We start from the raw sequence: 25,692 nt of genomic DNA, 5'->3' as shown, positions 1-25,692 counted from the left end.
AGGATTCTTTGATGAATAAAAAGTTAAAAAGAAGAGAGTATTTGAACTGTCTGCCTTGAACTGTCTGTCAGTCTGGAAATATTTTGTCTGCCCTGAACTATCTGCCTGTACTATAACGACCATGGTGGTCGTTCCCCTGTCGCTGGAGCTCACGGTGCTGGAAGTGTCCTTATGGTGTGTGTGTGGGCAGCACAAACTGTGTCAAATCCTCATTCTGAACTTCCGCCCCCACCTCCTCTGTATCAGTCCTCACCATCGCCTCCACTGTCTCCTGGCAGACCCTCAGCTCACCCTCAGTCCACCATCTGTGAGGTGGGATCGCCCCGGGTCTGCCAGTCTCCATCGGCGTCGTGGCTGAAGGATCCCTTGTCTCCACCTCCAGCCTCTGAGTCCCGGACTCTGCCTCGGCTCCACCATGGCTCCTAGCTCCCTCCTCTCCGCCATGGTCCATCAGTCCACCAGCTCCGCCGGGCTCCCTCGTCCATTTGTCCCTCTGGCTCTGTCAGGCTCCTACTTCCCTCCAGCTCCAACTTGGTCCTCTGTCGCTTCGACTCTACCGTGGCCTTCCGGATCCCAGCCTCGGTTGCTGGAGCCATCTGCTCTTCCTTGGCCATCCGGATCCTCCCCGTCGCCCTGGCTCTTCAACTCTCTGTCTCCGCCTCGGGCTCCACCACCACCTGATCCGCCTCCATCAGTCGACCCCCTGGAGCCTTCAGCCCTTCCTCCACCGTGGCTCCTCCCTCTGTCAGCTTCACCGTGGGTCACCTTCATGGCTGCGGCCTGGGTCCCGCCTGGCGTCTCCCTTTGTCATCTCCACCCTGGACATTGTTGGTTGTCCTCCTCCCGGGTGTCCGTCCTCTGCCGGTGCTTCCACCTGTCTTGTCTGCCTGCCTTCCTGCCAGCCCTTTGCCATCTCCTGTCACCATCCCTTTTCCACTCCTTGTGTCCTCCTCCTAAGTCCCCCTCCGTCCCTCACTTTGTTGTTCCTGTGGCTCGAGATCGCGCCTTCCGGGAGGGGGGCGAACTGTCACAGCCCTTTGAACTGTTTTGTTGTCTTCATCCGTCATGTGCTCTGTGTGACCCATTTTTCCCTCATGTTTGATTGTGTCATTTAGTTCAGGTGTGTGTCGTTAATTATATTCATTTTCTAAAGTATATAGTTGTGTTCAGTCCTGTGTTCCTTCGTCCGGTCTATGTCCCTACGTGTGTCTCCTGCCTGTTCTGTCCTGGATTTACCCTTGTGTGGATTTATTAAAGACTATTTGCATTGCTCATCATCTTCCTCGTGCGTTTCATTCCACCGTAGCGGGACAGCTATAAATCCATTTTGATTAATTTGAATAAAAATGTTTTCTTTAACAAGAAAGTGGCAAGATGAAAACCACTATTTTCTGTTTCAAACTTTCACATAGCATCTTTAGGTTATAATAACATTAAAAATTCTAATCCAGATTTTAATTTTCAAAGATGTATTATAAAAACTGATAATTTTTTTCCCAAAATGCAATAAATCCATTGAATCAATATAAAAGTTATTTTTCATATTGAAACTGTTGAAAATACACAACAAAGTAAGTTGATTCACATATGACAGCCTCTGAACTTGGTCAATACTAGTCTTATTAATAGCTTACGTTTCTTCCCCACCGCAGAAACCACCACAGGTTCATCAATGCCATCAAAATTATGAATTTTGTTAGGGCTGCACGATAAATTGCAAGTGATTGTCATGTGCATCTCATCAGTAAAGGCAGTTCTGTGATTAGTAGTAAATCTCCATCACGTGCTTTCAGTTGGAGCGGCATTTAATACACAGAGCCATCGATCACTTACAAGCTACGCAATATCACATTCATAATCAAAGGCGATTTATCTGCATCTGTATATATATATATATAAAAAATCATATAAATAATGCAACAGTGAAAGTCTTATTGGTTGTAAAAATATATATATATTTTTTTTAAGCATAGTATATATTCTTTAGGAGTGAAATATGACCTGGACTACTCCTCGCCAGGTTTTGTGAGATCACCTTAAAAGAGTACAAGTTTTAGTTGTTATTCCAGTGGGGCAGCACTGCCTGCAGAAACATGCATCCCAGCCCTGCTTTTAACGTCACCCAACCTGTCTGATTAATCCGACCTCTAAGCCCACACTGGCAACCCGACTACATCCGAGAGCCTTGGAGAAATTAAGATCTCCTAATAAGAGAAGCAGATAAGGCTTGCAGCACAAGTTTGCCTGATTCTATCTGATTACCACTCCAAAACGCTGTCACTTCCAATGGATAGCATAACAAAAGCCCTCTAATTTAGCCAGTGCCCTTATGTCCGAGTCCAACAAATTGAAATGTAATGGAAACAATTAGAGCTAGTGAAGAATGCCTCACATGCTGCCCGAGAACAGCGAGAGACCGAACTTCGGCCCTGTTTCCCAGCTAAACATACAAATTAACTTACGACTGGTCTGAAGTCACCTCTGTCTGCGGAGCTCTCCATTTCAAGTGGTTTGCTCTGATATAATAGTCCATTAAAGAGGGAGTTCACCTAAAAATTTAAATTCTACATTATTCATCAATATTTACTAACCCTCAGGTCATTCCATGAAACGCACACACAAAAAAGCAGAAATCAAGGTTGCGGTGAGGAACTTGGAAATGAATGGAGCTGATTCTTGGAGGATTTCTAAGCAAAAATGTCAAGCTTCTAAATTTAGAAAGACTTGCATTAACTCTACTGTATTATTTGAGCTATAAATGGTTTAAACCATCATCGGTACAGTTGTTGGGTTCATTTACATTTTTGTCATGGCAACGGTTGCAAAATTGTGTATAACTTTGCACATAATTAGTTAGAAAGTAAATTTGTCACACTAAAATTACAAATTTTAGTTCCTGTGACTCAGTGGTAGAGCATTGCGTTAGCAGCGCATAAGGTCGTGGGTTCGATTCCCAGGGAACACACATACTGGTAAAAAATGCATAGCCTGAATGCACTGTAAGTCGCTTTGGATAAAAGCGTCTGCTAAATGCATAAGTTATAAATTATTAAATGATAAAATCATGTTAACACAAGTTGATTATGTGGATGTACTATTAAAATGAAAAAAAGATATACTAATGCTCAAAGTTTTGCGAATTCACCGTAACCCCTTTTTTGTGCAGGGGGTTTCTCTTTGTGGGGTTTCTCTTCTGTGCAGGTTTCTCTTTGTGAGGTTTGGTTAGCAGTGACTGTAATGCAGCTTTATACATAACTGTCAGTCTGCATGGAGAGGATCTTGAGACTCCGGTAGCTTCAAACACCTGTTTGCTGCTCAGCAGTGGCTTTTTTACAGCTGCCATTACAACAGAGTTCATTTGTTTGACAGAAACTTTCCTTAACAAATCTTTATCTGACCAAGATCTTCGGTGCTCTGAGTCACTCACAAATCTTTTGACAGTTCAATAATCTCTATTTGTTTTTCACAAAATATTGTTTGTTGTGATGCCTTTTGCAAGACATTGCATTGTTTCATACTTTTCATCTTCAGAAAGATATTTATTCCTCACCATATTTCATGAGAACTGTGACTTGCTTAATAATGTGGAACAACCTCTTTAAGTAGGGTTTCCATTTACCTAAGAAGACCTGGCAAACTATTGAACAAACCTGTCTTGAGATTGATACCAGTTATCTAACAACACAAACAAAAATCTGACTGTTTATTGAAGGGGTCTCCAGTCTTTTTTTACACCACGGACCGGTTACATTTGGAAAATATTTCCGCGGACCTAATATATATATACAGTGGGGAAAAAAAGTATTTAGTCAGCCACCAATTGGTCTGTGAGGGCCAGAAATCTTGCTTGTTTGTAGGTGACCAAATACTTATTTTCCCGAGGAATTTACCAATTAATTCTTTAAAAATCCTACAATGTGATTTTCTGGATTTTTTTTCTCATTTTGTCCCTCATAGTTGAGGTATGATGAAAATTACAGGCCTCTCTCATCTTTTTAAGTGGGAGAACTTGCACAATTGGTGGCTGACTAAATACTTTTTTCCCCCACTGTATTAGGCTATTATATAGAATTATAATTTTGACCCCACGGGGTGAGATCTTGCGTAGAGCCCAGATCGAGGGAGATTATCAGTGGTCTTGTATGTCTTCCATTTTCTAATAATTGCTCCCACAGTTGATTTCTTCACACCAAGCTGCTAACCTATTGCAGATTCAGTCTTCCCAGCCTGGTGCAGGTCTACAATTTTGTTTCTGGTGTCCTTTGACAGCTCTTTGGTCTTGGCCATGGTGGAGTTTGGAGTGTGACTGTTTGAGGTTGTGGACAGGTGTCTTTTATACTGATAACAAGTTCAAACAGATGCCATTAATACAGGTAACCAGTGGAGGACAGAGGAGCCTCTTAAAGAAGAAGTTACAGGTCTGTGAGAGCCAGAAATCTTGCTTGTTTGTAGGTGACCAAATACTTATTTTACCGAGGAATTTACCAATTAATTCTTTAAAAATCCTACAATGTGATTTTCTGGATTTTCTTTTCTCATTTTGTCTCTCATAGTTGAGGTATACCTATGATGAAAATTACAGGCCTCTCTCATCTTTTTAAGTGGGAGAACTTGCACAATTGGTGGCTGACTAAATACTTTTTTGCCCCACTGTATATGGCTCAACGCACTACATTGTGGGGTTTTTTTTAAGCCACAGATCGGACTATTTTTCGGATAAACAAGAAAAAAATATTTATGGTTTGTATACGCAGCTCGGTATTTCCGCGCTGTCTGAAACATGTCTGTTTTGCGCTCTTTGATTGTGTGCGAGAACAGCGCATGAGTAACGAATTGAGCTCTCTTTCGTTTCTTCTTCTTGTGGTTTAAAATTGCTTGTACGTGTACATTGCCAAATTAATCTGCGAATCACGTGTGTGCCGAACGGTAGAGTCTCATCCGTATTACGTATCAACTGCGATCCATTTAACTCCTAATATGTGACAGATCAGAGCAATCTTTCATTTACTTATTTAACATGAAATTGTCAAATTGCTACTCCATATCAATCGCATACAAAGAAAATACAGAATAATTAGAACAATCATTAACATAAATAAATAACAGAGTGTCATATCTATACACATTTTTCCCAGAATGTTCTTGCGATCCGGTAGCAATTCTTCCACGGCCCAGTAGTGGGTCACGACCTCTGGTGGTTGTGGACCTCTGGTTTATTGAACTGAAATCCTATTGATATGTCACTTGCATAATAATTTGGAACACAGTGTATATATATTTTTAAAGAATTTATTTGCAAATTATGTTGGAAAATAAGTATTTGGTCAATAACAACATTTCATCTCAATACTTTGTTATATATCCTTTGTTGGCAATGACAGAGGTCAAATGTTTTCTGTAAGTCTTCACAAGGTTTTCACACACTGTTGCTGGTATTTTGGCCCATTCCTCCATGCAGATCTGCTCTAGAGCAGTAATGTTTTGGGGCTGTCGCTGGGCAACACGGATTTTCAACTCCCTCCAAAGATTTTCTATGGGGTTGAGATCTGGAGACTGGCTAGGCCACTCCAGGACCTTGAAATGCTTCTTACGAAGCCACTCCTTCATCAATAAGATGGGGTCACGAGAGAGTTCTCACTCAAAGGAGAGACCGATAGGATCTACAATCAGACCGAAATTAAACTGTCAGATGATAATTGAGGGGAAGCTGTGTGGTATGTATTGCCAGGAGATAAACAGAGAAGAAGCGTTTCCCATCTGGCCCTCTGCACCTTACAGTCATTAAGGGTTGCATTTCCCAGCATGCTGCATTTTGGGACTCGTCCTCATTTGGTTAATGGTACTCCATTGACTTAAGAGTCTAAAGCAGACTCTATTTTTAGGGCTGTCTATTAATTGCATTCAAAGTATTGAAATATCAAAAAATAACAATTAAGCATGCCTCCTGACTCATAATTCATAATAAGGTATATTACTTCCATCTGAGACAATAAAGCTTAACATACTGTCTTTGTGTCATTACAAATTCACCATTGAAGGGACAGTATGTAACAGTGATAGAATCAGCCTTTAAAAAGCCCATATTGGTCGATCACAAATTTTATTTTGGGGTTATGTAAAGCCCTAAATGTAAATGATCCTCACAATTTTCTCCTTACCTCAAAACACACTTAGATTGTCTTAAACTACAACTGTCATGGCACTAAAGATGTAGGATGTGATAAATGGCCAACAATTTCAGTCTGTATATTAAAAAGCATCACAGGAATTTCACATCCTGAAAGATTCAAATGAGTTTATTTCTGATGCTGGTAGTAAAAGTACAGTAAATTTAATAGTTCTGTAAAAGGGAGTTGTGGGTGTAGTTATACAGGAATAAGACTCCGTACATTCACGTTTTATATGTGTGACCCAATATACTGGGATGAAGTGATCAGACAGACACACCTTTGTTTTAATCTCATTCACAAGTTTGAAATGCACTTCAATCATATTCTCTGTGAATAAAACAGTAGCAACAACAAAGACAATAATAATAATAATGTATTATTATTATTGTTGTTGTTGATATTTCTCATTTTAAACTTTGGTTACTTAAAATTAAAATGTATTTAAACTTTGTTTAATCTAACTGACTGAAAGGAAAAGTTGTATTTATTAATTGTTGTTGTTGTTATTATTATTATTACAGGCTTATGTTCAGAGATATGGGAATGCAGCAAACAATATTTTGACTTCTAAAGCTGTTCTCTGTCTATTCAGTACAGTTACTAGTCTGCCATCATGTAATGGCTTTATTAGCAATTATCTTCATTTTCCCAGAAGATATTGACATGCAATATACATGCAATAATTCAACACCGCAAAATTAGAACATTGTGCTTTTTGTGGGATTAAATGCAAATTCATTAATAAACAAACATACAAACCAATTCATAAATAATGGGGTTAATCCTAGTGAATCATTTTGATCTGCCTTACTACATTTGAGTAAAATTCTTATATCGTATGTCTTATACGTTGTTTGTTTGTCCTTATTCTGTTTGGCCATTATTCTTGTTCTGTAACCTGCAATCGACACAAACACAGTTATACACCAGCCTGCAACAGGTTTGTTTAAATATAAGATATTTTGAAGGTGTCACATCGTGTGATTCAAAGGTTTCCCGAACAGACATTTCCCCTGAGAACAAACCCTGAGTGATAAATGAAGAGATGGCTGAAGATGAAGAGCGATGGCTTTCAGTTCTCATTTCAGCAGACTCTTCATTGCAGCGGTAGTGACGCTTACAACACCCCTGCCTTTTTTTGTCTCTTCATTGATTGTTTGGCTGTGGGCTAATATAAAGGTTTTCCTGCATGTCAGTCACCTGTCAGGTGCAATCTCTCCCAGCACATGGCTGCCTGTCACTCTCATGGGCTTCCCTCGCTGCTGTCAGTCAGTCTGCTGCACAGGGGGCCCGAGGGGTGTGTGTGAGTGTGTGTGTGGGGGGTGAAGACACACAATGAAAACAAATCGCCATGAGTGATATGAGGGATACAAAAAAGTCTTTCCTCCCGCCTTGTTTGCCGCTGGAAAGTTGCTGATGTGTAGAACTTGAGATGTTTTTGTCAGTAAAACTACAGACAACAGTGTGTTTTTACTGTAACAAACACAGTTATACACCAGCCTGCAACAGGTTTGTTTAAATATAAGATATTTTGAAGGTGTCACATCGTGTGATTCAAAGGTTTCCCGAACAGACATTTCCCCTGAGAACAAACCCTGAGTGATAAATGAAGAGATGGCTGAAGATGAAGAGCGATGGCTTTCAGTTCTCATTTCAGCAGACTCTTCATTGCAGCGGTAGTGACGCTTACAACACCCCTGCCTTTTTTTGTCTCTTCATTGATTGTTTGGCTGTGGGCTAATATAAAGGTTTTCCTGCATGTCAGTCACCTGTCAGGTGCAATCTCTCCCAGCACATGGCTGCCTGTCACTCTCATGGGCTTCCCTCGCTGCTGTCAGTCAGTCTGCTGCACAGGGGGCCCGAGGGGTGTGTGTGAGTGTGTGTGTGGGGGGTGAAGACACACAATGAAAACAAATCGCCATGAGTGATATGAGGGATACAAAAAAGTCTTTCCTCCCGCCTTGTTTGCCGCTGGAAAGTTGCTGATGTGTAGAACTTGAGATGTTTTTGTCAGTAAAACTACAGACAACAGTGTAAAGGAGTTTTCTCTGTCAGGCGCTGCTTTTTATCTTAAAATTGCATTGTTTGGCATTGTTTCGCTTGTGAAAAAAAAGAAATGCACGTCAACATATTTGTTAAAAAATAATAACAGAAATAATAATGACAAATAATGAAAAAGTGAAATCTCTTCTACTCATCAAGGCTGTATTTATTTGATCACAAATACAGAAAAAAGTGTATTTTCTACTTTAATACACTTTAAACTGTAATTTATTCTTTCAATGCAAAGCTGAATTTTCAGCATCATTACTCCAGTCTTCAGTGTCACATGATCCTTCTGAAATCATTCTGATATACTGATTTATTATCAATGTTTCCAAACAGTTGTGCTGCTTAATATTTTATTTGGAACCTGTGATACTTTTTTCAGGATTCTTTGATGAATAAAAAGTTAAAAAGAACAGGATTTATTCAAAATAGAAATATTTTCTAACAATATACACTTACGTTCAAAAGTTTGGGGTCTGTACATTTTTTTATTGTTATTTTTTGAAAGGAATTGTTTTATTCAAAAGTGTTAAATTGATAAAAAAGTGATAAAGATTTCTGGGGGTTTTTCTGTATTTTTGATCAAATTAATGTAGCTTTGATGAGCATAAAATACTTTTAAAAAAATAATAAATAAATAAACATCATTACTCCAGTCTTCAGTGTCACATGATCCTTCTGAAATCATTCTGATATACTGATTTATTATCAATGTTTCCAAACAGTTGTGCTGCTTAATATTTTATTTGGAACCTGTGATACTTTTTTCAGGATTCTTTGATGAATAAAAAGTTAAAAAGAACAGGATTTATTCAAAATAGAAATATTTTCTAACAATATACACTTACGTTCAAAAGTTTGGGGTCTGTACATTTTTTTATTTTTATTTTTTGAAAGGAATTGTTTTATTCAAAAGTGTTAAATTGATAAAAAAGTGATAAAGATTTCTGGGGGTTTTTCTGTATTTTTGATCAAATTAATGTAGCTTTGATGAGCATAAAATACTTTAAAAAAAATAATAAATAAATAAAAAAAATTTAAATCTTACTGATAAACTTTTAAACGACTTTTTTATTTAAGTGTCAACTGAGCGTAATGTTTAAGTGTTGACACAATTGAAATTAAATAAAATGTTTTAGAATTGTAATTAATATTAAATGCAAGTAGCTAAAACCTGTGCTTTTTTTAACCCATCCAAGATATAGATTAGATTGTTTCTTCATTGAACCGATGTGGAGACGTTTGTCATTGCATCACTTGCTCACCAATGGATCCTCTGCAGTGAATGGGTGCCGTCAGAACGAGAGTCCAAACAGATGATAAAAACATCACAATAATCCACAAGTAATCCACACCACTCCAGTCCATCAATTAATGTCTTGTGAATTAAAACCTGCATGTTTGTAAGAAACAAATTCATCATTAAAACATTTTAACTTTAAACCATTACTTCTGGCCAAAATATCAGTCCATAATCCATAAAAACATACAGTATTTGTTTACGGTGCTTGGTTTGTGCCTATTTCTTGCCTGATTCAGATGAGATCCTTTTTCACTGGAGAAAGCAATATTATGGACAGAGGACTAGTATTTTAGGAACAGTTTGAAGTTTAGCAAAAAAAACAAACATTTTGATGGATTTGTTTGTTTCAAACATGAAGTTTTTGGCTTCACAAGACATTAACAGATGAACTGGAGTGGTGTGAATTACTTGTGGATTATTGTGATGTTTTTATCAGCTGTTTGGACTCTCATTCTGACGGCACCCATTCACTGCAGAGGATCCGTTGGTGAGCAAGTGATGTAATGCTACATTTCTCCAAATCTGTTCTGATGAAGAAACAAACCCATCTACATTTTGGATGGCCTGAGGGTGAGTAAATGTTCAGCAAACTTTCATTCTTGATTTATTACTTTTGAATCATTAGTATTATATTATCACTAGTGCTGTCAAACGATTAATCGCGATTCATCGCATCCAAAATAAACGTTTTTGTTCACATAATATAAGAGTGTGTACTGTGTATATTTATTATGTTTATATAAATACAAACACATGCATGTATATATTTAAGAAAAATATTATGTTCATGTATTAAATATATTTATGTATAATATGAATATATAAATGTATATACATGTAAATATTTTCAAAATGTATAATATAAATAAACACAGTACACATACATATATTATGTAAACACAAACTTTTATTTTGGATGCGATTAATCGCGATTAATCGTTTGACAGCACTAATTATCAGCAAGTACAATTTATTAAAAATATACTTTTAAGATATGAAGTACACTACAAATGTGCATTCAATACAATTATGTACAATTCTTTTTTCAATTTGTTTTTGCACTCCATAAAGTGGATGTTTGAGTCACGTCCTGTTTTTGGGAAATAAACTGAGCTGCATTGATGGCAGGTTTTCAAATTCGTGTTGGACACACTGTCCCCAAGTTTTTCCGTCTTCCCACAAGCTGAACGTCTCTGTTCTGTTGCGGTGAAATCTTCTCACTGAAAGACGCTGAGATGTGCTTACCGTCACAGGGCTAAGGGTGAAAAGTAGAGTTGGAAGACATTTGAGTGAGAGTTGGATGATGAGTTGTGGTGAGAAAAGTCTCAGGTTTTGGAGCGGAGGATGTTGACTCTTAACTAAGGACGGTTGACTCTTTCCAGTCGTTCTGTGCCAGAGACGTGACACAGATGTCAGAATAATGACTTCCTCACAGCGTTTTATACATTAGCATATAGCTTTCCTGTTACCTCGCCATGTGATGGTATGCGTGCAGCAGCAGCGGACTGTTGATTGAATGTTATTATCACGTGGTGACATCTTTATTGGGATGGACTGTAATTATAAGATCATGTCATTATTTTATTCACCCTCATGACATTCCATGCATAAAGATAGTTGATACGATTCTTCTGGGTAGGGTTGCACCAGCTGTTTGTAAGGTTATACTAGGTAGTTAATAAGTACTAGTTAGTTCTGTACCAGTACTACACCTAATTTGGATGTACCATTTGTTCTTGAAGCAATATTTTAATAGTCATTTAATGTGACATTTACATGCATTGATCCAAATATGCATCCACAATAAGTGTTTAATAGATCATCAATAACAATTTAACCAATTTCAGTTATTAAACTTATTTTGCCTCAGCTGTTTATGGTAATTGAACTTCCATTGAAATATATCCACATGCAATTTATTTATTTTTTTGCATTTAATGCGTATAATAATGTAATACTCGTAAATGTATAATATTTACATTTTCACATGCATTTATAAATGTTATAATTAATGAATACTTTAAGAATTAGTATATTGAAATATGTGAACAATATTAAGGAAATTGTGGGGGGAGAAAATATATTGACTTTTTTTGCAAATGTATTTATCACTTATTTCAATGATTTAGAATGTTATTAAATTTATATATTGGACTATGTAAGTAATATTCAAGAAATGCATTTAGGAAAATGTGTGATAGTTATATATTTTGCAAAGTTATTATTTGTTTGAAAGATTAATACTTTATAAAGAATTGGTATTGGTACGTATTTTGATGGTTTAGAATGTTATTAAATGTATATATTGGAGTATGTAAATAATATTGAAGAAATGCGTTTTAAGAAAATGTGTACTATTTATGTTTTGCAAATGGATTGTTTATTTCACTTAATACTTGATTAAGAATTTGTATATTGAAATATGTAAATAATAATGAAGAAATTAGTTTAAGGAAATGTGTTATATATATATATATATATGAATTAGTATATTGAAAAGTGTAAATAATATTCCGGAATTGCATTTATTAAAATGTTTAATATTTAATAATGGATTAATAATTAGGGTATTTGAAATACACATTTAGGAGTTGTATTCAAGAAAATACTATAATTTAAAATACTATAACTAATATTTAATTAATTAATTAATTAATTTTGCTAATTTATTATAATATTCAGGAACTGTTTTTAAATTAAATAGCAGGTTTGTCCTGAGGAACTGCTAACAACTTTAATGGTTAAACATTCAAATATTTAGTAGGACATCATTTGAATTATGATAAAAAAAAAAGAAAGAAAAATAATTTAACTTGAAAAATGACATTTGAGAGCTATGATCTGAGGAAAAGATTTTCAGTGACTTAAATGTCAGTTCAGTAAACAAGAGCTAACATCACTGCCCTAATCTCTTTCATAATCCAACTGTAGAGTGCATTACCGCAGTATGATGGATTCATATACTGTAGAAATGGCGCCCAAGCTTGTAGAAAGAAAATTAAATCTGGCTTTCGGCTAGACCAACAAGCCAGACAGACACCAGTGGATGTTTATGTCAAAATAGCGATCAAATGACGAGAGAATAAGAATAAGAATAAGCAAGAAAGAATGAAAGACTTGTTCATGAAGTACTGAGAGAATTGTTTCTGCTCGTTTACTCGTTTCCCATTTATTTATTTATTCCTTCTCTTCCATTCTCAGATCCTTAAGGAGTTCAAGGATGAAGACTGGAACATGGGAAACATCGTGTACACAATGACCAACAGGCGATACGGCGAGAAATGCATCGCTTACGCCGAAAGCCACGACCAGGTACTGCCGTCCGGAAACCTCCATTCCTCCGGTGTAGAGTCAAGGAAAAGTAATCAATATGTCATTGGGAATGGAAATTGGTGTCACAACAGGTTGTAGTCCTCTAGGGACAAGGGTGAAATGAGAAATGAACACATCCATCCTGTTTGTACTCATTCTAACACCACGGCTAGAGCCGATTGTTGTTGTTGTTTTTTTCCTGTCTTCCTTTCTCCTCTTTGTTTTTTCCTCTGTGTAGTGTTTCCAAGGTCTGGGAATAATGATTTGTTCTACTCAATATGAGACACTTAAGTGAGTCTGAGTTGAAACGTGCTAAAACTAGTAAAACTTTACTTTGACACTTCATCACTTACATCAATAGACCAACTGTTTAGCATTGCAATAAAGTTTCCATCAGAATGGCAGATCCTATGTGAAACTGCATAGGATGTGTTAAAATATTAATGGACGTCAGGACCTTGTCTTGGTGGTTGCAACATACTACGTTGTGGTGCTTATGTAGGAGGTTTGATTATTATTATTTGTTTAATTATTTCAAATGTTTAAGTATATATTCAGGAAATCTATCTATCTATCTATCTATCTATCTATCCATCTATCCATCTATCCATCTATCCAGCTGTCTATCTATCTATTTATCTATCTATCGTCTATCTATCGTCTATCTATCTATCTATCTATCTATCGTCTGTCTGTCTGCTTTTTATTTAATTTATTTATTTATTGCAAATTGAGCATTTTCTATTCAAATACAGTTTGCAACATTTACCTTAGTGATTAACATCTACTTCGTCTAACTTTACTACTTCATTTCTGTCCTGTTTCTCATAATATCAATCCATAAAAGTGTGACAAAAAGGTCAAATTATTATTGGATGCTGTTTGTTAAGGCAAACATCACTATTACTGTTGCTCATACTTTGGTTTATGGGCCAATCAATTTACTCTACAATTTCACCTTCAGTGGTAACATGCAGTTTTGCATCATTAAAATTAGGACAGTATTCATTCTTGTTTTTTAGTGTCCTATTTTTGTGTAGAACCGGACAAACGGTAGCTGTTCCCCTGTTTTTCCCCATTAACAAGTGCAACCAATCAAAAGCTATTCATCAACCAGCAAACATTTCACCGTATGTGAATTGTGTGTTCATGTTGTTGATCTGCTATTCTGTCAGGCCCTGGTGGGAGACAAAACACTGGCCTTCTGGCTGATGGACAAGGATATGTACACCAACATGAGCGCTTTGATTCCCATGAACTCCGTTATTGATCGGGGCATCCAGCTCCACAAGATGATCCGACTGCTTACCCACGGCCTGGGAGGAGAGGGCTACCTAAACTTCATGGGTGAGTCTTTGCAACAAAAAAAAAAAAAAAAAGGCCCACATTTGGACATGTAGGACGTTGGTGGATTATCTTTGCAACAATGTATCAAAAAAAACAAAAAACTAGTGATAACAAAAGAAACGAAAATGTCTTTTGATATCATTAGTCAAGGTTGCTTGCATAAAAACTGCTGTAATTTAGTTAGTTAGAAGATAGGCCTATACTTTGACCTTTTGTGTTTATTGTTGTTTGTCTTTTTGTTTTTTATTGTTGCTTTGCTTTGTATTTGTTGTTTGTTTTGTATTGTTTCGTTTTACTTTTTGTTTTATTTTAGTTTGTTTTTTGTTTCGTTTCATTTCGTTGCTTTGACACATTCCTTGAATTCAGTGTGCCATTACTTTTCTTTAGCATTAGAGGCATATCCTGTGTTTTTTGTTGTTACAAATATTAGATATGTTAGATAAACCGTTGTCTACCATACAAGTATCATTGAAAGTAGCTAGTTTTGAACACAGCAAATATCTGTATTCCCCCTGACCTGTCCCACATCAGAGGTATTGACCTTCTTGATTTTACCCTATAATTACAATATTACAACATCATTTGATATAATAACTCAAATATGTATTTTTAATAGTTATGAATAACTACAAACTATTTATGTTCCCAGCCTTGCTAGTCCTAGTTTTGTCTAAATATACAAACCTGTTACTGCCATTTTTGCAGCTTGTTTTTATTTATTTATTTATTTATGTATTTATTTATTTTTTGTTTTATTTCATGTTTTTGTTTTGCTTTGCTTTGTTTTTTTGTTTTGTTTTGTTTTATGGTACTTTTTCATTTTGTTTTATTTTGTGTTTAATTTGTGTTATTTGACTTTGTTTTAAATTCTTAAATTTAAATAATTTGTTTTAATTGTTATTTTGTAACACATGCCTTTAATTCTAAATCGACATTATGTTTACATAGTACATTGCACTATATACACATTACATTGTGCATTGATGTTGCTTAGGCCGAATGGGCTATTGGGAAATGTTAACCAGCTGGATTAGCCTTTTATAGGTATCGTTTTAGCAAGCTCATATTCAGATCTTGCTGCAGTCTGGTATTTAATTCTGTCTTTTCAAAATCCAATCACTATTGTATATCATTAATAGCGCCATTTTGGCTTGACACATCATCGGATGATTATTACAGCTATTTGTAATATTTATGAAGTCGTGATTGTTACTGTAAGTGGTTGACCATCAGCTTGGTCAATAATCAGCCCAAGCAGTGTACTAGCCCCACCTACTGACCAGGTGCTGACGCTGTACTGCCACATTACATAAATGAACTCACCGGTTCTGTTTAAAAGAGACAGTCTTTTCCCCAGCCAAGGCTATATTCATATCACACACACGACCCAAACCCCACAGATTAGCTTGTGTTTGTGAGCATATGGGCAGACTCATCCATGATGCACACAGGAGTGCTGTTATTGTTTACTGCTGTTCTTGTTCTGCCAATACCACTAACAGTAATGACAGCTACAGATGTGGACTGCCTGATGTAGACACTTTCTACTCTTCACTTGTAGTATATCTGTAAAAAGCTTTTGTCTGCTGACTGAAATTACTGTCCTAATGGTGCTGTGCCCCAGCTGAATATATATTTTTCAGTCGGTTAAGCCTCTGAAAGCCAAAGGCTAGAAGGAATGTAAAGGGACAGTGGGTATGTTTGCTCGAAAGAAAACATACTTTGTTCAACTCTCTAAAAGATCTTCAGATGTGACATGTAGCCATCATACACGTTTTGAGAGATGTCAAAAACGTGACAATTTTTATAATTGTATATTTTATTTATTTATTTTGTTTGTTTATATTTCTATCATTTTTTTATGTCAAAAATATCTAAAAACATGACAGAATATTAATTTATTTTATTTATTTGTTTAGTTATTTTTTTTTTTGTCAAAGAGATCTAAAAAAACATGACTATTGCTTTTTTATTTTATTTTTATTATTTTATTATTTTTTATATTTTGTATTAGTTTTATGCCAAAGAGATGTCAAACACATGACTATTTTATTTTATTTTTAATTTTTATTAAAAAAAAATATTTTACTGTAGTACAATCCAGGATGTAAAACAATGATATGTAAAAGCGAATGCCCTCTATAGAGGACAAAATGAATTGTGGGGACCCAGGATCTTTAAGATTTATCTGGACTTGAAACATTCCTCCCATTTAAACTTTTAGTACAACAGGGATGAAGTACTATGCATTATCCACATTTCTGACATGCTTATTCCTGAAAAAATGACATAAAAACGTCTTACAAAATAATTAAAAGATAATTAAAAGGTTCAAAATTAATCATCAAATCTAAATTTTAGTTTTCTGTCTCACTTATTGTCTGTTCATTTTTTAAAAGTAAAATAAATAAATACATTTTGCTCAAAGTTGCCTATTCATGCTCTTTATAAAAAAATATCTTAATTTGTGTTCCGAAGATGAACGAAGGTCTTATGGGTTTGGAACGACACGAGGGTGCGTAATTAATGACAGAATTTTCATTTTGGGTGAACTAAAATGACTTGCGTTTTACACACAACAGTTCCTGTTTTTGCTCACCAACGAAAACGGTTTCAAACAAGCCACAGCAGAACTGTTTGCGTCTCTGACTCACCGCTGTGTTTCCTTATGCCGAGTTCACACTGTTCAATTTTAGCCCTGATTTTCACATGCTTGACAGGTTTTGCAAAATCACAGACAAATGCTTGAAATCAGAGGCAAATCGGTGCTCGTTTACACGAGTGACAATCACGCAGTGTGAATTATCAAAGACGAGATCTGAGAGAATCGCAGACGCGTTGCGATGCCTGTGAAACATTTGGCAAGCTAAATATCTGGACCTGGGTCGGCCTGCTGTGTGAAATGAGTTTTGACTGAAAAAATGCATTGGTTTTGATGACCTACAGCGAATGAGAGAGCAAGATACGGGAAGTTCGGGGAGGAGTTATAGACCACAATACCAGCAAGCATGTCTTCAGTCCAGAGAAAGGCTCCTTCTTGGTCTATATAGACGCAAGAAATGGAGGAATATTTGGTCGACTGTTTGTATTGCGAACTTCTTGCGGGCTACAATTTTAATGACATTTCCAGTCTTGCACGAGAACTCTGATCTCACGTGTGATCTTGCATTATTTCCTTATCACTTCTCGCGTGCATTTTGTTGTGAAACATAGTTTCAAGCTAAAGTAAAGTAAAAGACCGCTTCTTAAACCAGAGAAGTTGAAGTCCTGTCACCGACAGCAAGTTTAGTTTTACTTTTCTTTTTGTTTTCATTTTGAAAAGCTTGTTATCTTTGCTGTTTACCTCGCATTACGCTATTGAGGCTTTCTTTTATTTTTTTTATAATGTTTGCTAAACATTCTGTAATTTATTAGTCGGTGTATATAATACAGCATGCCTCATCTTATTCATTTTTGTTAATAAACGTTATGTAAGCTAGTTTGTCATTGTAGCCTACATTTTTATTGTTGTGCTTTTTAATTAAGAATAACAATGAATCTGTCTTTTGTTTTAGTCTTAAATAGTGAAAGGTGTATAAATAGCAAAACAGACAATTATATTTTCTTTAAAAATGTGACAACAAGATCGCAAATTCGAAAGTGAAAGCATCCAAATAACATCCTTATAACACAGCAAAAGAGGAAATCCCATTCACAAAATTCAAATCACAAATAATGCTACTGTTGAAAAAGAACGGGTTGAATGTTAACTACTTTCATTACCATATAAGTATAAACTATGATAACAGTTAATCAGCATGCATTGACTAATCCCATGTTGTAGCAAAATAATAATAAATAAATAATAATAAAAAAAAAAAATTGCGACCAAACCAAATTATGTGCTGATGCGACCAACTGAGAAAGTTAGTCGCAAAAGAGCGACCAGTGGGAGGAATGAGTCTAGAGCCTGTTTAAACAAATCAGTGGAATGAATGACTCAATAACTCATTCATGCAGTGACTTGCCGCCACCTACTGGCAATTTAAATTTTATATTTAAAGTATATTTTGCTCTCTCTTTTTTTCTTTTCAAAATCATTTAAAATATCAGTATTCAACATTGTTTTTAAAACATCAACACATTATTTATAGATTTGTAACTGCAGGTTAAATGCATTCATGTCCTTACATTGCAAAGATAAATTGTGTTGATACTGATGTCATTTGATTGGTAACAGCCCTTTATAATATATTACTATTCAAATTGAATTTATTGAATAAATGTAAGAATTTGACACAGAGGATAATGCATGCATTGAATAAGGTTAGAAGAAATTACCCTTGTTACCATCATATCCTGCCAAGATAGCACAATAACACACTCAGCAAAATATTGTTTTATTATCGTTATCAACTAAATTCCACTAAATATATTCCACTAAAATATATCAAGATATAATTAATGCATGCATTGAATAAGGTTAGAAGAAATTACCCTTGTTACCATCATATCCTGCCAAGATACCAGCACAATAACACACTCAGCAAAATATTGTTTTATTATCGTTATCAACTAAATTCCACTAAATATATTCCACTAAAATATATCAAGATATAATTTTTTTGTCATTATCTCACACCCTATTGACAATAGACAATTCACGGAAAATGTAACTAAAAGATTTCTAATATGAACACACCTTAACACACAACCCAGTAGAATGAAAATATATAGATCTAGGTTTGTCATATAATTAATATGTTACCTCTGTTAAGACAGAGCTGGAACAGAGGAGAATAAATAAAAGAGACAGGCAAAGAGTGCTCAAACCTGAAAAATTGAGTGCGAGATAGAGGAAATGAGCATAATTGGCTGGGAGCTTGCGGTAGTCATGAAGTCCAAAGTCATTTCCTAAACAAATGGCTGTTGGCCTGTTTTGATATTTGTCATGATAAAGGCCCAAGTAACTGCATTTTCATTATAGATTTATTTAACGTAAAGAGTGGACTCGCGTTCAGCTCTAAATGTGTGTTGTGTTTGTGTAAGATGAAGGGGAGGATAAACTAAACTGATTGGTCTCTGAAAATGGGGTTGTATGTGATTCAGCTATAGGTCATCGGGATTAATCCTGAATCACATTTTAAAATGATCATCTCATCTAGCTCAGTGTTTGCGTATGCTAATGGCTGCTCGTGTTTTCCAGACAACCTTGTTTCAAGGCCAGCTCTCGACTATCTCTAGTGCTTTACATTGAAGGTCCTGAAAGACTGTTTTCATTTGAAAAGGAAGAAGTTGTCTCCTCTTCATAAGAAGTTGACTGGTTCACTAAAATATTCTAAAGTTATGACCCTCTATTCTGTGCTTAAATCCAAACACAACTAAACCTGAATACGAAGTGCTTAGTAATAGTCATTATGAAATTTTGGCAACTGAAAATGCATAAAAAATATTTTGGATGACAAAATCATTGACCAAATTAGTGGCGCTTAATTAGTGTTTCTCCAATGGTGCATTTTGACTTTGTCAGTGTCCATTTCATACATACAGTGTGAATAAGCTACAAGAAGTAAACATGTCAGCTAGGACTGGGTTTTCAATATTATTTTCTCAGTTTTAATCAATATTTACTTTGATGAACCAATATCTTTTATTTTGGATTCAATTTACATTGAAAGTTGGATGGTGGAGTTGGAAATGACGTCACACCCGAGTTGGAAAACCAAGATGAATGTGTTAATTGTTGCCAATAAAAACACACAAAAAGCAGTATTTTGCACAGATAATGTTGAAATATCATGTCTACAGATACAGTTAAGGTCAGTTAAATTTGCATAAACCTTGCAGAATCTGCAAAATGTAAATTATTTTACCAAAATAAGAGGGATCAAACAAAATGCATGTTATTTTTTTGTTTATTTTATTTTATTTTGTACGGACTCATATGCAACTATTACAGTAGGTTAAAATGCTCACTGATGCTCCAGAAGGAAAAACGATGCCTTAAGAGCCGGGGGGGGGGGGCTCTTAAGGCGTAAACGATGTCTACGTAGCAACAGTCAAACATGGTGGTGGTAGTGTGATGGTCTGGGGCTGCTTTGCAGCTTCAGGTCCTGGACGACTTGCCATAATTGACGGAACCATGAATTCTGCACTCTATCAGAAAATCCTAAAGGAGAATGTCCAGCCATTAGTTTGTGACCTCAAGCTCCAGCGCACTTGGGTTATGTAGCAGGACAATGATCACAAACACACCAGCAAGTCCACCTCTGAATGGCTCAAGAAAAACTAAATTAAGGTTTTGGAGTGGCCAAATCAAAGTCCGGACTTAAATCCGATTGAGGTGCTTAAACAGTCCATTCGCGTTCGAAAACCCTCCAATGTGGCTGAATTAAAACAATTCTGCAAAGAAGAGTGGGCCAAAATTCCTCCACAGCGATGTGAAAGACTCATTGCCAGTTATCGCTAACACTTGATTGCAGTTGTTGCTGCAAAGCGTGGCACAACCAGTTGTTAGATTTAGGGGGCAATTACTTTTTCACGTAGGGCCAGGCAGGTTTGGACAGCTTTTTTCCCTTAATAAAATAAATAATTATTTAAAAACTGCATTTTGTATTTACTTGCATTATCTTTGTGTAATATTAAAATGTGTTTGATGATCTGAATCTTTTAAGTGTGACAAATATGCAAAAAAAAAAAAAAAAAACAGGAAGGGGGCCAACACTTTTTCACACCACTGTGTATATACACACACACAATATTTAGGCAAAATAAGAAAAATGTAGACATGTATATATATTTAGTACTGCCCTTCACAAGCTACAGAAGATGCTTGCATGTTTCCCAGAAGACAAAATAAGTTACGTTTACCCTGACCTTCAAATTCAAAAGTTGTCTTAATGTTTTCTTTCTCAAAAGGCTCTTAATGCATGGTTTTTCTAGTCATTGTTGGAAAGGGTTCAAATACACAAAAATGCTGAAAAACAACCCCGCGATTAAAGATGGATTTCCACTGTAAAATGTTGCAAGCTTGATTTGAACGTCTAAGCAGCAAGGCTCAATGCATGTAATCTAACCTCCATAGACTCATGTTCATAATTTGATTTGCTGTAGCTGAATTTAGCAAAGTTATGTACTTCCCCATCTGTTTCTATTAAATCAGCTCTGAAATTAACGGCTGTATGACTTTGCACCATGGGATGTTTTTTCAGCTCTATATCCAGCTTTTAATCAAACACTGACTTTGAAGCACTTCACCATGACGAAGCAAACACTAAGCTTTGACTACACCTTCTGCTTCACTTCTAACTGTATTACACACTCTTTTCCCTGGCATTGAATTTCTGTGTGTGTGTCAATTGGGAATCTCATCTGCCAGCGTGAGGCCTGCGCCACAATGCAGCTCTCCGGCTCCCACGGCTTTGCGGCTTCAAGGTATCAGACGCTTTGAAGGGCCGCTGTTCACGTCTGACCACCTTTAAATGAGCTAATGGTGGTTTCATATTCCACCGTCGTGTCTATATGGCTCAAGATTTGTTTTTCGTACTGTAAGGCTGCAAAAGTCTATTCCAGATAGCTAACAGGAAATGAGCTTTTTTTTATTATTATTAGTTTATTTTATAATTTTTTTAAATAACTTTATTCAGCAAGCGTGCACTAATTTGATCAACAGTAAAGACATTTATAAAATATTTATATTTCAAATAACCCTGTTTTTTTTTTTTACTTTATATTCATCAGAGTTCTGTAAAAAAAAAATCTAAAACATTTAGCAGGCACAACTGTTTTCAGCATTAATATCAATAATAAGAAAAGATGTAATGATGCTAAAAATTCAGTAATGCCATCACAAGAATAAATTACGTTTTAAAATATATTCAAATAGAAAACATAATAATATTAAAAATGATAATACTTTAATAATATAAAAAATTAAACCTTACCCCACAGTTAATCTACAGTGTGAGATTTCAAGTCCCAATTGCTAAAGTAATAATTTAATAAATGCTTTTTTTTAAGCCTTATATAGAACTTTTATTATATTATATTGTGTTGTGTTATATTAATTATTTTTGAAGCCTATATGGAATTTTTGTGATATTATCTAAATGTGTATTATATTACATTATTTTATATTATATTATATATTTAGAATATTAATATTCTACCACTTTAAATATATTAAATATTCAGTATTAAATATACTTTACATTAACATGTAGTCATTTAGCAGACGCTTTTATTCAAAGCAACTTACAAATGAGGACAATAAAAGCAATCGAACCAAAAATGGTTAGTCTAATGCAGTACACGTAGCAAGTTTTTTTTTTTGTTAATAATAAATCAAAAGAAAGAAGATAGATAGAATAGAAAAAGAATAGAGAACACTAGTGTTAGAGGGTCAGTTTGTTTTAATAAATAAAAAGAAAACAAGTCAAAAGAATAGAGAACGCTAGTGTTAGAGGGTCTTTTTTAATAAATAATAAAGAAAACATATATATAAAATAGAAATAGAATAGAGAGTGCTAGTATTAGAGGGTCAAGTGTAGATGGAAGAGATAAAATATAATATAATATAAAAACAATTCTGCTGATCTTGGCTACATTTTTATAGTAATATATATTATATTCTATGTTATACTATATTTATTACTGTATATTCTATAACTATTGTATCATATTATATTATTTAAATTAGAGTAATAGTATTAGTGGTATATTTAATAATATACCACTTGTAAAATATTGAAATACATTAAATGTTCAGTAAATTAAAAATAATAATATAAAAATTAAATGTAATGATTGAATTTAGTTGTTTAGCTGAATTTTTTCTGTTGTATTTACAACAGATAGCTACATTTTAATGTATTTTTTACTGTTACTTTTAAACAGGATTATGACACATGCATATTGGCTTAGAGCTTGGTTTAAAGTTTTGTGAGCATATACATCATTGTATCAGCGAATATCTCTAATCCTGACCTCAGGCCATCCTCATCGTCACAGCACATGTTCTTCCTCCCTGTTTGCTTATGCTTCGATACTTCTTTTACAGCTGCGTAATTTATTTCATTAGAAAGCTCTGTCATTCCTCGTCTGTTCCACCTCATCCAGGCATCCATTTTTATTTCCATCTTCTTGTCTGCTTCCTTCTTGCTCTGAATAAACAACTTACCTCATCACCATTGTTGTGCCTCTGTTCTCTTGCTTGTCAAAGCGCCTCCTCGGAATTCAATTACCCAACTGTTGTTTTATGATGTTGTCTTGTCAGCTGATGACGGATTCATTATCTCATCACTCCGCTTGACAAGACTGTCACAACGCTCTCTTTGCCTTTTATTCCACTGCTCACGCTCGGCCTGCAAATGTATTCGCTCGCTCTCGTCTCCAGTCCTGCCTGTGATCTCCACTGCCATCTGCTCCGTGGCTGAGCTCATCGTGCCCTCAGACTGCTGGAAAACAATGAAACCCCGCTGTTGTGATCCTGTCAAAGACTCCATTGTGTTTTGCAGCAGAGGCCAGTTAACGTCTGATATGACTAAATATTTATGCACAAAGCGGCAGAATACGGTAGTCAGTTGTGTATGTATTGTTAAATGCAGCTCTGATCACATGCACTTTTGTTTAGGATATTTGTTGCTGTCAGTCACTAATGTAGGGACTGTCAACCTCTTCCAGGTTATGGAAAATGGCAGAAAAAAAATAGACAGACAAGCAGTATTTATATAAAAAAAAGAAATAACATTTACATTTTTAATAACATTAATAACATTTTTGAAAAATTCCAAATAAAATTCCAACCAGGCTTCCAAATAAATAAAATAAATATTATATGTTTAATATTTTAATATACTTTACTTTTTATTGTTAAACAGGGTTTATGTCACTTGTAAAATGTGTGTGTGTGTGTGTGTATATATATATATATATATATATATGTGTAAAAAAAAAAATTCAAGTTTTTGTTACAATTTGAGTGTTTCATCAAAATGGCTTAAAAATTATATAAATTATTTATAGGATTTTAAAAAAATGACCAGGCTTCCAAATAAATTTAATACATATATAGTTCAGTCATGAAACTCTAGATGGCGCATTCTGACAGGGTGTTAACGTAACTGATGATATTCAGAGAGTTAAATGACTTGGCACAAGCTGATTGGTTCATGCTGCATATGCAGCCAATGAGCTTACTGCCTTGCATTTATATGGCTGGCTAGCATTCACTTGAGATTCCTGCAGCGTGCTTTCAGAGTTTCTCTGAAACCCTCCACCTTCCCCAGCTCCACCTGTATAGATCTGCTATGGGTTTTTTTATATGCTATTTGTGCAGCAGCAGTATGTCTTAAATACTCATGGCACCGTATCGCCATATACATTGGCAGTAGCAAGTTCCTGTACGTGCTTGCAGCAGCAGCAATAATCTACAACTACAGCAATAACCAACAGCAGCAGCAATTCAGCATCAGCGTAGCAGATCTATTCCGCCAAGACCAATTACATTAACATTGTCATATCCATCACCATGCTAAAATCTTCAGAGAGTTGTCATGATTGAAATGGAATATTCCTCGCATTAAACCACCAATTTGAAAACGAAAGGAAGAAAATCTTTACATCTTTACTTTACATGACAATGTGGTTTCACCAAGGAGTAAAGAATATGGGTTAAAATATATTTAAAAGAAAATGTTAGCAAAAATAATATTATTTATTGTTGTGTAGTATATTTTAAATATATGTTATATAACAGTTGTATTGCTTGTCGTTGACAGCTGAATAAAAGTTTATTTTGGACCTTAGAGATGGTTATATATTATATAATATAGGCCTTTACTTAAATCTGGTGGAAAATCTTGGCAATTTCTCATATTTTATAGTGCCATGAGAGACATAAAAAGTGGTACATCAAAAGGCAATCCTTTCTATTCCTGTTACTTAACCCTCACACAAGGTCATTTTGCATTTCATAATGCATTATTCAGTCCTATCTTTTCGTCTCCCAGTTCATTATGCATGTGTGTTTGTGGTGTTTCTCTCTGTTCTTTCAGAAATGTTATGAATAAAGGGTCTGCAGATTAATTTAGCATTCATTCATTTGTTAGAAAATAAACTAAAAAAAAACACTCTGGGAATAGATCTTGAAGCTGTACACTTCTCTTGTCTTGGTTTGATAATGGCAGTGAGTTTGAAGTGAACATTCGCTGCAGGAGGTGCTTTGAGAGGGAAAGGTTCGTTCAGGGTGAGGGCAGGTTACTGGACGACTCTTTGCTCACAGTCATTGTTCAGAGAGGATTTTAAACTCAAATTTGGTACTTTTTCAGAGGTGACCTTTTGAAACGTCAGAATTTTCAATTAAATGCTGAATGCGGATATCAGGAAGAAAAGGACACGCTATCTTAACAGTGTCAAACTAACAAGAGTTTTTGGAGAAAAGTTATTTTTGGAGTAGAAAGTTTCTACTTGTACATAATACTTCTGTGTGTGTGGGTGTGTGTGTGTGTGTGTGTGTGTGTGTGTGTGTGTGTG

General features: G+C 35.3%; 1 protein-coding gene across 1 annotated transcript in view; it reads left to right on the top strand.

Moving 5' to 3' along the window:
- gbe1b (glucan (1,4-alpha-), branching enzyme 1b) overlaps window positions 1-25,692 on the top strand; it is a 200,863-nt gene that overhangs the window by 113,535 nt on the left and 61,636 nt on the right. The window contains exons 11-13 of the mRNA XM_016238020.1: window positions 12,724-12,834; window positions 14,010-14,181; window positions 21,744-21,750. Coding sequence (XP_016093506.1) covers window positions 12,724-12,834; window positions 14,010-14,181; window positions 21,744-21,750 — 290 coding nt within the window. The remainder of the gene's footprint in view (window positions 1-12,723; window positions 12,835-14,009; window positions 14,182-21,743; window positions 21,751-25,692) is intronic.

The sequence above is a fragment of the Sinocyclocheilus grahami genome, unplaced genomic scaffold (genome assembly GCF_001515645.1).
Source record: "Sinocyclocheilus grahami isolate Dianchi unplaced genomic scaffold, SAMN03320097.WGS_v1.1 scaffold529.1, whole genome shotgun sequence".
Lineage (NCBI taxonomy): Eukaryota > Metazoa > Chordata > Actinopteri > Cypriniformes > Cyprinidae > Sinocyclocheilus > Sinocyclocheilus grahami.
Note: the sequence above shows the minus strand (reverse complement) of the source record. Positions and strands in the feature narration are given on the sequence as shown.